Raw genomic sequence first — 11,260 nt, 5'->3', positions numbered from 1 at the left:
AAATGGATGTGAGGTGATCCAAACAGATATTTGACCCCCAACAAATATGACATCATCACAAAATCTTCTCCTGGTACTAACTGTAATAAATGGGCAACTTTTAATAATTTCGGAAGAAAGGTGAATTTTATGGAGTAATCGCAGCTTCTTATTGGTCCCAAGTGGCGTGCAGCTCGTAGAGCTTCCATTATTTTGCCCTAATTCGCATATCCATGTAATTTCTCGAAGCCCGAGCTTCTTAATTTACGTGGGATCTATTTGTTGTTTTTTTATTTGTTCTATCTGGCTGAGTTGATTATTTCTTGTATTTAGCAGTTCGGATTTATCGTCAACAGATCTTATAAGCAGGTATCATATCACGTGGTTTCCTTTATTGATGTTGAATCAATATTTTATTATCTGTAATCTTGCATTAATTTATTAGAAATTCACAAATCGGTCCGTGGCTTTGATTTTCTTCCCTTTGCTAGCTCCTTGCTCGATAGGATTTCGCATGTTTTAATTGAAATTCATTTGTTTGCTTTTGTTTTGCTTGCAGATTTGAGTTTTGGGGCGAATGATGTTCAGATAGATATAAGGCGAAACCAATATCATAGGAGGCAGACGTTTGGGTAGGAAAGAAGGGGACTTTTGAAAGGGAAAGATAAAATACAGTAAAGAAGGTGAATTTTCAGAGATAAGAAAATGGGGGGTTCAAAAGAGGGGCCATCGGCACCAGCGCTGAGAAAGGACCCATATGAGGTGCTTTGCGTGCCAAGGGATGCATCTGATCAGGAGATTAAGACTGCTTATAGAAAGCTTGCTCTCAAGTAAGTTTTTCTGTTGCCTGTTCTTATTCTTCAATTTTCATTTACTATATGTCAGTGTCCCTTCTTGTATGACCACTTATATGGAAAGTCTGCGAGTCTTCGCTTGGAGTTTAATGAATTTTGGGGGCATTTGGCTTGTTATTTAGTTTCCAGTTATCTGTTTTTCACGGTTGTTGGTGCTTTTTTCCAGTTTTTTTAATGGGCTATGTTATTTTGTTTGGAGGTGTTGGATCTTATTTTTTTATTCAGTACCTTTTATATCTTTATGAATATAATTCATTTTCTATCAAAAAAAAATTGTTGCAAGGTCTGCTTCACTCCCTAAACTTGATTTTGGATAATTGCATTGTAATTAGTTTTCTATTCGTGACGAGTTTACCAGCTGAGTTGTCTTGCTCAGTGCTAACAAATGATTTCCATTTCAATGAACCACGAAGTGTTTTGTAATCTTCTATGGAATCTGTTTTTTATTCAACTTTTTGTTCATATTATGCCCAGTAATCTGTGAGGACGGATACAATGAATTTTTGTGTGCATTTGTGAGCTTGAGATGGCTAATGCTCTTTTTCAAATCAATAGGGTATTTTTGTCCACCTTTTATTCACTCCATCAAGCACACATCGTCTCACATGTAGTACCATATATATTGAGGTGTGTATATATATATATTTTGAAAAAAAAATTTACAAGTCTATTTTTGCAAAGAAGCCCTTTTACACAGATACACTTAAAATATCTGCTCAAGCAAATAGCAGAGAAACTGATGTCTGGGAAGTGCTCTTTGTCTGGTTAAGTAAGAATCCTATATATCTTCAGGTATCATCCAGACAAGAATGCCAGCAATCCTGAAGCTTCAGAACACTTCAAGGAAGTTGCATACTCGTATAGCATCTTATCTGATCCAGAGAAGAAGAGGCAGTATGATAAGTCAGGTTTTGAGGTACACTAGTAGATTCTTTGTTATCACATTTTGTTTTGCAACTTGATGTTTTTCCCTGATTCATACGTTGTAATTTTATGCCGTGTTTGGTTAAATGGATGCTATAAAGGTGACATGTAATTGATATGATTTGAATTACGATTTTATGGTTGTTATTGCTTGAATAAGCGTTTTCTAATTATATTACATCTGTATTGATGTTATAAGGCCCTTGACGCTGAGGGAATGGATATGGAGATTGATTTGTCCAACCTTGGAACTGTAAACACAATGTTTGCAGCTTTATTCAGGTTATATTTAATTATTTATGCTTCTTTTCTAATTTAGACTAAGTTGTAATATATTGTACTTTGTGACTAATTTGTAAGTTGTTCATATATCTTTATTTGGTTAGCAAGCTCGGTGTCCCTATCAAGACCACAGTATCTGCTAACGTTCTTGAAGAGGCTTTGAATGGCACTGTAACGATTAAACCACTTCCAGTTGGAACTTCAGTCAATGGCAAAGTATGTGCCTCCTATAACTGCATAGAAAACATGTTAATTCTCTTGGTGTTATTTTCTGGATTGGTTCATTTATTTCTCCTTTTGTATAAAATCAGGTTGAAAAGCAGTGTGCTCACTTCTATAGTGTAACCATTGATGAGGAACAAGCAGAGGCTGGAATTGTTGTTAGAGTGACTTCACCATCTCAAAGTAAATTTAAGGTGGAGATACTTCATTTACCCATATTCAATACATCCTTGTATCTTTCTAATTTGTGGATAAACATGATTCTTTTTATTAACTCCACTCTTCGATTTTGAAGGAAGAAATGGAGGGACTTGCTGCTTGAGTTCAGTTCTAATAGTTCCTTTTAATGTTTATTTTCAGCTTTTATACTTTGAACAAGATGCAAATGGGGGATATGGGTTGGCCTTGCAGGTACTTTAATTTATTTCTCTGGTTTTGGCTGTTAATGTCCTCCCAAGGGTAGAAACACCAAATCTGCTGTTGTGAGAAAAGTTCCTTGTTTAGCCTTCTTTAGCTTGAACTTGATTTTTTTCGTATCTTTTAAACAATTCGAAGGTAATGAGTTGAATCATGAATGGTTGTTAAGCTTCTTGAGGTCGGACTTATGGATTACATTTACTATTTTACTTGAACTTGCTTCTTTTTCAAGCTGTTTCAGTTCTGTATGAGCTATCTTTGCACCTAATGGCTGTTTATTTGCGTTTGGTTAGAATGCTGAGTAAACTTTTGAAAACATGCTCAATTGAATAGGCAGTCCTTGTCTTATGAACTTGTACTACTATTATAAAAATCCGCAGGAAGATAGTGAGAAGACAGGCAAGAATACTTCAGCTGGAATGTACTTCTTGCATTTCCAAGTGTACAGAATGGATTCGACCATAAATGCGGTGTGTCAGTTATTTTCTCCAGTTTTTGCCCGGCCAAGAGTCTTGCACCATTTATTTTGTTTAGTGGTACAACTGTTTTGTTGGTGTAGTTGGCTATGGCTAAGGATCCAGAAGCTGCTTTCTTTAAAAGGCTTGACGGACTTCAGCCTTGTGAGGTCTCGGAACTAAAAGCTGGCACTCACATATTCGCTGTTTATGGTCTGAGCTTTTATAACAAATGCAAATACGTAGAACTATGTGGCATGTGGACTAAATACTAATAATTGCATGAAAGTGGCTTAAAATTCCTTCATGGACTGACCTTTCGCGTGTTGTTGCAGGAGATAACTTCTTCAAACCTGCTTCCTACATAATTGAGGCTCTCTGTTCAAAGTTATATGAGGATACGACTCACAACCTCAAGGATGTTGAAGCTCAGATTTTGAGAAAGAGAAATGAACTGCGCCAATTTGAGGCAGAATATAGGAAGGTGTTCCTTCTTCTCCAACCCCGCTTTGTTATGAATTTTGTAGTACTGGTTGCCCTTGTCTTTGCCACATCTCAGTTTGTTCTTGTTTTCAGGCATTGGCCCAATTCCAAGAAGTCACCAATAGATATAGCCAGGAAAAACAATCTGTAAGTTGGCTTCGGAAGGAATCCTTTGTTCTGTTCCTGCTGTCTGGAGCTTATTAAGCTCCTTTTAATTCCAGACAATTTTTTTCATCAAACGGCATGGATAATACATCGATAAGATAGGTCAAAAAGAGCAATGTCTTGTCCGAAACTTCTTTAACCTTGAAATTAAATTTCTGGATGATCTTGTGAAACCATTTTTTCTGTAATAGAATTCAAATATTTCTTTTATTTTGACTAATCTAGTTAGCCTCTTACTCCAGTTATATTGGGTGTTTCTAGAGTCCATTTTTCTGCTTACAATTACTAGACCACGAAAAGAAAGAAGGCATGCCCTAGATGATGATGTTCTTATTGCCGGTTGATTCTGCTTTAAAACTTAAGAGTTCAAACTAAGACTCTTGATCGAAAAACAGTTGCGTGTTTGCAGCAATCCTTTACCTTCTATAAGTTCCCAGTCATTAGCTTTTATTTCCTGCTTTCATCCAGCCCTTGGACCTTGGTAAGCTGTGTCCAGAATGAATCTTTTGGCTGTTCTTTACTTGAATAGACTTACTGTTCAGAGATCCAAGATGTACTTTTCCTCTCCTTTTTTCGTTTGGTGAGGAGTGTTATAGGGGCAGTCCCTTCAATTTGGTCCTCGGTAGCTGCAGTTGGCTCTGGAAATATCCCGGTTAACCAATCTTCTTATCATTACATATATTCTCAATAGGACTGTCTTTTCAAATTGGTAATTTGTTTATCCAAATTGGTTGAGTAAGTGTTGAAGGATAACTCACTGACACACTGATTCCACCTTTTCAGTTGTAGCTTTTGCCTCAAATATTTTAAATTTTTGTACCTTCTATGCTACCTGTGAACAGGTTGATGAGCTTCTAAAACAGCGAGATGGCATCCATGCAGCTTTTACCACCGCGAGATCCGTTTCCTTATCTAGTGGGAGTGGCCATTTCAGTAATGGAAGCAGCAGTAAATTTCTAGCCGATGATTATAAATCTGAGAGCCCAGGGGAAGAGGGAAGTTCAGATTCAAAGGACAAGTCTTCGAAAAAGAAATGGTTCAATCTTAACTTGAAGGGATCAGATAAAAAGTTATGACTGGTAATAAATTGTGCTTGATCCCTGAGTTTGAAGCTCTTTCTTGCGTGCAAGATCATCCGGTTGAACTTTGCTGTCTATAGAAGTCTTTGGTGTTGAATGCTCGATCCCTTTCGGGTTTTGCAGGTCATTCCTTGTTTGCTATATTATTATGTAGAATGTTGAAACATGCAGATGTTTTTGTACGTAGATATCCTATTCTTGGAGATGTTAAATATTCAATGCCAGTGTTGGTTATTGGGATGGCTATAGAAACAGTAGTGGAATTCGATTTGTTTTTGTGCAACTATTTCGTACATTTGTAAGCTGTGTTTTTACTTTGTGAGTCGCAGGGACTTATTTAGCTATTATCCTCGAATGCTGGATTGTTAATCTCGTACAAATATTTTAATATTGTGAGATATACAACAATCATAAATAGATACGAACTTTTAATTTAAAATCCCAAAGTCACAAAAAGTTTTTGGTAAAGGTATACCAGATTCTGGCAAATAAATTCAGTCTGGAAAGAATTGTTGAGGAGCTAATCATTCAACAGAAGAAACAATTTCCACGCCCAGACATTGAATCTGAATATATTTGGATAAAGAAGAAAAGATTCTCCATACAATCACAAGAATATGAGTTTTTCATTTTTATTTTTAAAAAAATAGTTTGATGAGAAATCTGGTTATAATTGAATCTCCAGTCAGTAAAATATAAGATAAACTTTAAGTGATCGACAAGAGTTAAAACACCATAAATTGTCGTTAGCTTGCTTGATTTCACGAATACAACTTGAAAGATTTTCGGTCCATTAGTTTTTTTTCCGTCTAAAACACTCATTCTAATTTTATTTTATTTTTTTAATCACAAAACCTCCATTTATTAACAAATTTAGGTGACCTTTTCTGGAATTGACCGATTAACTTGGTTCATGAAAAACTAATCAAATAAATGTGATTATTATGTTACTGCTAATGATAATAATACATTAAATCCGTAGAAGCGATTTTTTTTCCAAATTTAATTTATATTAAAAATTTTAAATTATATTTTTCTATTAAAATTTGAAATATTATCAATAATTGATTTAATCAAATAAGTTAGGTTCAATTTAGATTAAAAAAATGTCATATACACTATGTTTTTATGCGAACAATTACATTACACGTTTGAAGACATGACGATTTCACTTGGACATATATTTTAAAAGCGTTTTTAATGTTTCATAGGTGAAAAAAAACTTAGAAGTATGTTTTTAGATAAAATTTTGTAAAATGTTTTGAAAAGTGGTTATTTAAAAACTTGTTATCCAAATATAGTGTTTTAAAAATAATTTGATATTTTTTTAGTGTTTTTAGAATTTAAAATGTAAAGATGTAAATCAAACCATACTACACTCTAGAAACTTTTTTATAAAATAATTGTCCAACCGTATATTTATTTATTATGAAATCAATTTTCAAAACAGTTCATAATTTTTCTAAAAAATATATTTTATAAGTACTCGTTTAAATGGAGTCTATATTAATGCGATTTTTGATTAAAAAGATAGATTTATTTAATTATACACAAAACTCATGAAGACGATTTTGTCGGTCAATGTTGTGAAACGAATCACATATTTGAGTCACTCATATAAAAAAAATTATTACTTTTTATTAAAATTATAAGTAAAATTAAATCATCTTATAGCTCTTTATATGTGAGATCGTCTATGATATAGGAGACTCCACCTTGATTTGAAGGAGATTTCGATTTATTATTTACCTCAAATGTACAACCTATAGTCAAATTGAAAATAAAAAAAATACAACCCGAAATTAGACCCAAGTTGCAAAGAGACCCGCAAGAAAAGATCCGAGTCCGAGCCCCTTAACCTCTCCATATATAAAAAGAAAGCCACCGGCGAGTTTGCCATAATAACAACAATGGAGGCACAGCTTCTCTCTCTCCTCTTCTCTTCTCCAATTTAATCAAACAACGTTTCTTTTGTTTGATCAACAACAACTCCCAAAATCAAAGTAACGATCAACAAGAAACAGAGCTTAATTTCAGAGTGTTTTGATTCTATAATGGCTACCAATACAGAAAGATCGAACAAGGCGGCGTTGCACAATTTCACGATGCCTTGCGACCTCCGGTGGGGCAATCAGAGGTTCCTCCGCTGCATGAAAGTGAACTCCGATGGTCAAATCTCACCTCTCCACCGCTTCACCACCGATGCTCATTCTTCTCATCATCGTTCAATTTCAATCGAACACCGCCACGCCGCCGCCAGATACAGAGAGAAAAGAGAATCCTCTGCTGATGGATCCCGCAAAGTGGGCTCCACCCCTCCGCCTGCCGATCATGGGATCGCTGCCGTTAGAGAGAAGGTCATGCTCGATCTTCAAACAGCGGCTGACAAGATGAAAGACGCGATTTTTAAGGAGGGTCTGGAGGAGGCCGTGGCCTCGCTCCCTGTTTCTCCGCCGCCGCCGGAGTTTCCTCTCGGCGAGACCCATAGACCGTGGAGTTTGAGGACGAGGCGAGCCGCGTGTAAAACAACGCCGTTGAATGGGCTTTCATCCGGTAGAAATGGTTGCGGTGGTTTCACCAGAAGTGACTGCGGCGGCGGCAAGGGGTTGACGACGGTGGATGCGACGAGTAGACCCATCTCCGGATCCTCTCCGGTGTCGGCGGACAAATCTCCTTCGCTGAGGAGTGGCGGCGAGAAGAAAGACCGGGAGAAATTCTCGGTGGCGCTTTCAAAGAGAGCGATCGAAGAAGATTTCTTGACAATGGTTAACCACCGGCCTCCCCGCAGACCCAAGAAAAGAGCCAAATTTATCCAGAAACAATTGGATGTAAGTACATGAAAACTCAAATACAATTTGATTCAAAGACTATAAATTCAAAATCTGGGATGAATAATGGTTCTTGAATCTTTCTTTTTTTTTTTTCATACAAAAATCTGCAGACACTATTTCCAGGATTATGGTTGACAGAAGTTACAGCAGATATGTACAAGGTTACAGAACCAGCTCCATAAACAAGAAGGTGATATTTGGATTATTTCTATTGTCGGCGATTAAATCCATCATTCACTGCGTTCTGAAGCTGGATTTTGAAGTTACAAAGCACTCTGCTCTAATGTGGAGTACAAGAAAAGAATTTAATGTTGTTTTCCGATGCCAAATTTTGGTCTTAGTCTTGATTTATACTTGTTTTATATAATGTAATGGGAATAAAGAATGACATATTAGAAAAAGGGTGGTGGGGAGGGAGTGGTCTTTCTGGGTTTTTTTTTTCTTTCTTTGTTTCAATAATTTAGTTTGTGGGTGGATTTGATGGAGCACAAATGCACAATGGCTCCTTCACTCATCATCATATGGCAATAGGCAATTAAGTTCATTTTCAAGTGCAATGTTTTCGTGCGTGTTCAAACGAGGTGTGAAATGGGCTGGTCCCATCCAACCCGTTAATCCAGTATACAATCGGGCTGCAAAGGGATTTTCCGGTCTACCAATATATGGTGATGGTCTGGGCCTAGCCCGATTAGGTGATCAATTTATCGGTAGGCCCAACCCACTTGTCATGCCTATTTAAGTTGTTAGGTATCCAATACCTGAAGTGTGAGTTATGTTGGCTCAATATAATATAGAACATGGATTTGCAATTTTATGCGCCTTATTTTTTTACTTCTTATTTTTGAAAGATAAATAAAAATGGAAAATAAGTCATCCCTTTAATGTTTCGAATTGATCTTATTAAAAATCGTACCTAAAGCTCGATTTCACCTTTTTCCTAAATATATATATATATATATATATATATATATATAATTAACATGAATTATTTTATAAATATTAGTCGCAATACGATTCAGTCCAAAAAAAAAACAAATTAAATGTAAAAAATTGAGCCAACGAAATTTCTTTTAAAAATATTATTGATGTTAATTTCATTAATCTGCTAGAACATATAATTTAAATTAGTTTTTTAGTTATTGAAAAAAAATGTCTTTAGGCGGCGTTCAAGTGAAAATTGGGCGGGATACTCGACAAAGTTTGCGTGTGATCCTTGTTGAAAGTAAGTTGAAGGTGAAGCCCATCATTTAGAAAAGTGATCCAATTACATCTTGTTGACAGGCCCGTAGGGTTCCATTGTTTCAAGATTAATTAAAATCCTTCTACACAGGAGACGAAGCGTCACAATTAGGAGGTGAACGAATTCAAACATGTTCGAATTTGAGTCGAATCCAAACATGTTTGAATTTAGAGTCGATTTGAATTTGAGCCATAATTATTTTGTTCGATAGTCCATGAGTCGCTCGTCAAGCTTAATAATTTATTAATATAATATAACATATAATAAATTTATATACATTTCAAACTTTTCGAACATTTGGAATTTTCGAATGAAGCTCTCGAATCTTAATATCTAAATAATAGTTCGAATATTTCGAGCCGAAAGAACCTTAATATTTGAGCAATAGTTCGAATAATTCGAGCCGAAGTCGAACTTTATTTTGAGTCTAGCTCGAGCCAAAATATTTAAGATTTTCGAACTTGAAATCAAGCTCGAACTTGAATATACTAATTGGCTCGATTCGGTTCACTTGCACACCTAGTTGCAATTAGCAATGACACTTGGCAGGAGACACACACATTTACATATATATCCATGGAAGAAAGGAGAAATTATGAAAACCGCTGGTGCATGACTTTCAACAGCTTTAAGTTGTGCAGATTGCGATGTACTACGAAAAGACGATTTGCACGCTGTGAAAATCATGTTTGTTGTAGTGCTTTAATTTGCTCGTTTCCATGTACTAATCTACCTGAATGTGTGCTTCCGCCTATGTCAGAGGTATAGCCAAAAATAAAAATCGATATTAGTAGCTTCAAATAATATAGCTAGACTCTGATTCATTCGCCCTAGAAACTAGTGTTTAATTTAATCGAACTGTTTTGTGAGATAGTTATGCCAATTATTCATGTTTGTTTTCTGCACAAATTTAATGTGCATGGTTTCATATAAGTTAAATCCAGTCGGCATGATAGACAGAATTGGTCCGTGAGTCTGTAGATACAGCTCAACCCGATTACTTTGCGTTAGCGCTAGCGCTAGCGCAAATTTGATTCATGAAAAAATCACGAGTGACATTCATGATCATATATTCATAGGCCAAATTAAATATGTATATAAACCTATCTATAATTAAGCTCATGAGTCGAGTTCGCTAGATATAGAAGACAAAGAGCTTGCATGTGAGCCGATTCACACATCCTAGCTTGAGCTCGAAGCCAAATATCACATTTCGGAGTGATGTTAATTCGATGATATATAATTGGAATCACCAAGTAAACGATGTGATGATAAAAAAAAAAAAAAGTTGGAAAGGGAACTGGGAATTAAAGTATATTTGCTTGCAAAAGTGAGTTCCATTGACACATGAAAACTCATCCAAGTGCCATCAACTAATCATAAAACTAGAAGAGCGCATGCGAAATGCTAATGCTAAAAATCGATCCCATTAATTCCCATCACATGATGGAGCATCTTCCATCAGTCGAATAAATATGTAATTTGTGCTTCCCTACGTTGTGCTTTATGCATTCAATGACATGATTCTAACAAGATAATGAATTCATAAGTATGATAACAATATTTGTCGCTAAACTCCCTTGGATCACATCTCATGATATATCCCATCTACCTCTAATCACACATATATGCATGATCTCCATCAGTTTATTATCATTACTTTTAAGAGTTCACTCGTTCAAATTAAAACGCCCACTTGACCTACCTTTTCTCCAAGTAAATTCTTGACTGACTTTGGGCTTTATTCATGATAAAATCCTCCCTTCCCCAAAATATTTAAAGGCAAAATGGCCACTAATGTTTACTATTCGTTTATTGAGGAATGCCAAGCAGATTTTTTTAAGCCAACTGATTTTCTTTTTTTCTTTTTAAATGAAAATTGGGGAGAGAGATGCTATTAAATATACTTATAATTACTTACAAATTTTCAATCCCCTATTTCTAATTATAATAATATATCAATATACATGGTTTGTGACCAAATTAATTAATTAAATTATTTTTATTTTTCATTTGGACGCTTAAATTTCGGGAAATTACATTTTTAGTTTTTAATTTATAGGTAAAACTGCAAATTTGATCATGTATGTTTATCACTTTGCGATTTTGGTCATCTATATTTTCATATTTCAGTTTTAGTCCTGCATGTTTTGATTTTTGGCAATTTCGGTTCTGTTTATTCGAAAATGCTTATGTGGCATTGTACACGTCAGCTCCACATCAGCACTAAATTGGTGTCACGTCAGCGCCACGTCAAAAAAAGACTAAAATTGCCAAAAAATAAATATAGCGGACTAAAAGTGAAATCTGAAAATATAAAAGACTGAAA

General features: G+C 35.4%; 2 protein-coding genes across 5 annotated transcripts; both read left to right on the top strand.

Annotated features, from left to right (window-relative positions):
• Window positions 1-37: 37 nt before the first annotated feature.
• On the top strand, window positions 38-5,200 carry LOC140884264 (chaperone protein dnaJ 15-like). 4 transcript variants are annotated; one of them, XM_073290966.1, is made up of 13 exons: window positions 38-214; window positions 316-348; window positions 539-809; window positions 1,626-1,749; window positions 1,957-2,039; window positions 2,144-2,255; window positions 2,351-2,455; window positions 2,622-2,672; window positions 3,059-3,148; window positions 3,238-3,346; window positions 3,469-3,617; window positions 3,710-3,763; window positions 4,624-5,200. In XM_073290966.1, exons 3-13 carry the CDS (start codon window positions 685-687, stop codon window positions 4,855-4,857), a joined length of 1,236 nt encoding a protein of 411 aa, XP_073147067.1. In that variant the 5' UTR covers window positions 38-214; window positions 316-348; window positions 539-684; the 3' UTR covers window positions 4,858-5,200. The 4 variants fall into 4 exon arrangements, with proteins under 4 accessions (XP_073147067.1, XP_073147070.1, XP_073147068.1 ...); XM_073290969.1 differs by having other exon boundaries at window positions 316-360; window positions 546-809; XM_073290967.1 differs by having other exon boundaries at window positions 313-348.
• A 1,571-nt stretch (window positions 5,201-6,771) lies between these two features.
• LOC140884460 (uncharacterized) lies at window positions 6,772-8,486 on the top strand. Its single transcript, XM_073291230.1, has 2 exons — window positions 6,772-7,688; window positions 7,802-8,486. Exons 1-2 carry the CDS (start codon window positions 6,915-6,917, stop codon window positions 7,871-7,873), a joined length of 846 nt encoding a protein of 281 aa, XP_073147331.1. The 5' UTR covers window positions 6,772-6,914; the 3' UTR covers window positions 7,874-8,486.
• Window positions 8,487-11,260: the final 2,774 nt, after the last annotated feature.

The sequence above is a fragment of the Henckelia pumila genome, chromosome 2 (genome assembly GCF_033568475.1).
Source record: "Henckelia pumila isolate YLH828 chromosome 2, ASM3356847v2, whole genome shotgun sequence".
Classification (NCBI taxonomy): domain Eukaryota; kingdom Viridiplantae; phylum Streptophyta; class Magnoliopsida; order Lamiales; family Gesneriaceae; genus Henckelia; species Henckelia pumila.
Note: the sequence above shows the minus strand (reverse complement) of the source record. Positions and strands in the feature narration are given on the sequence as shown.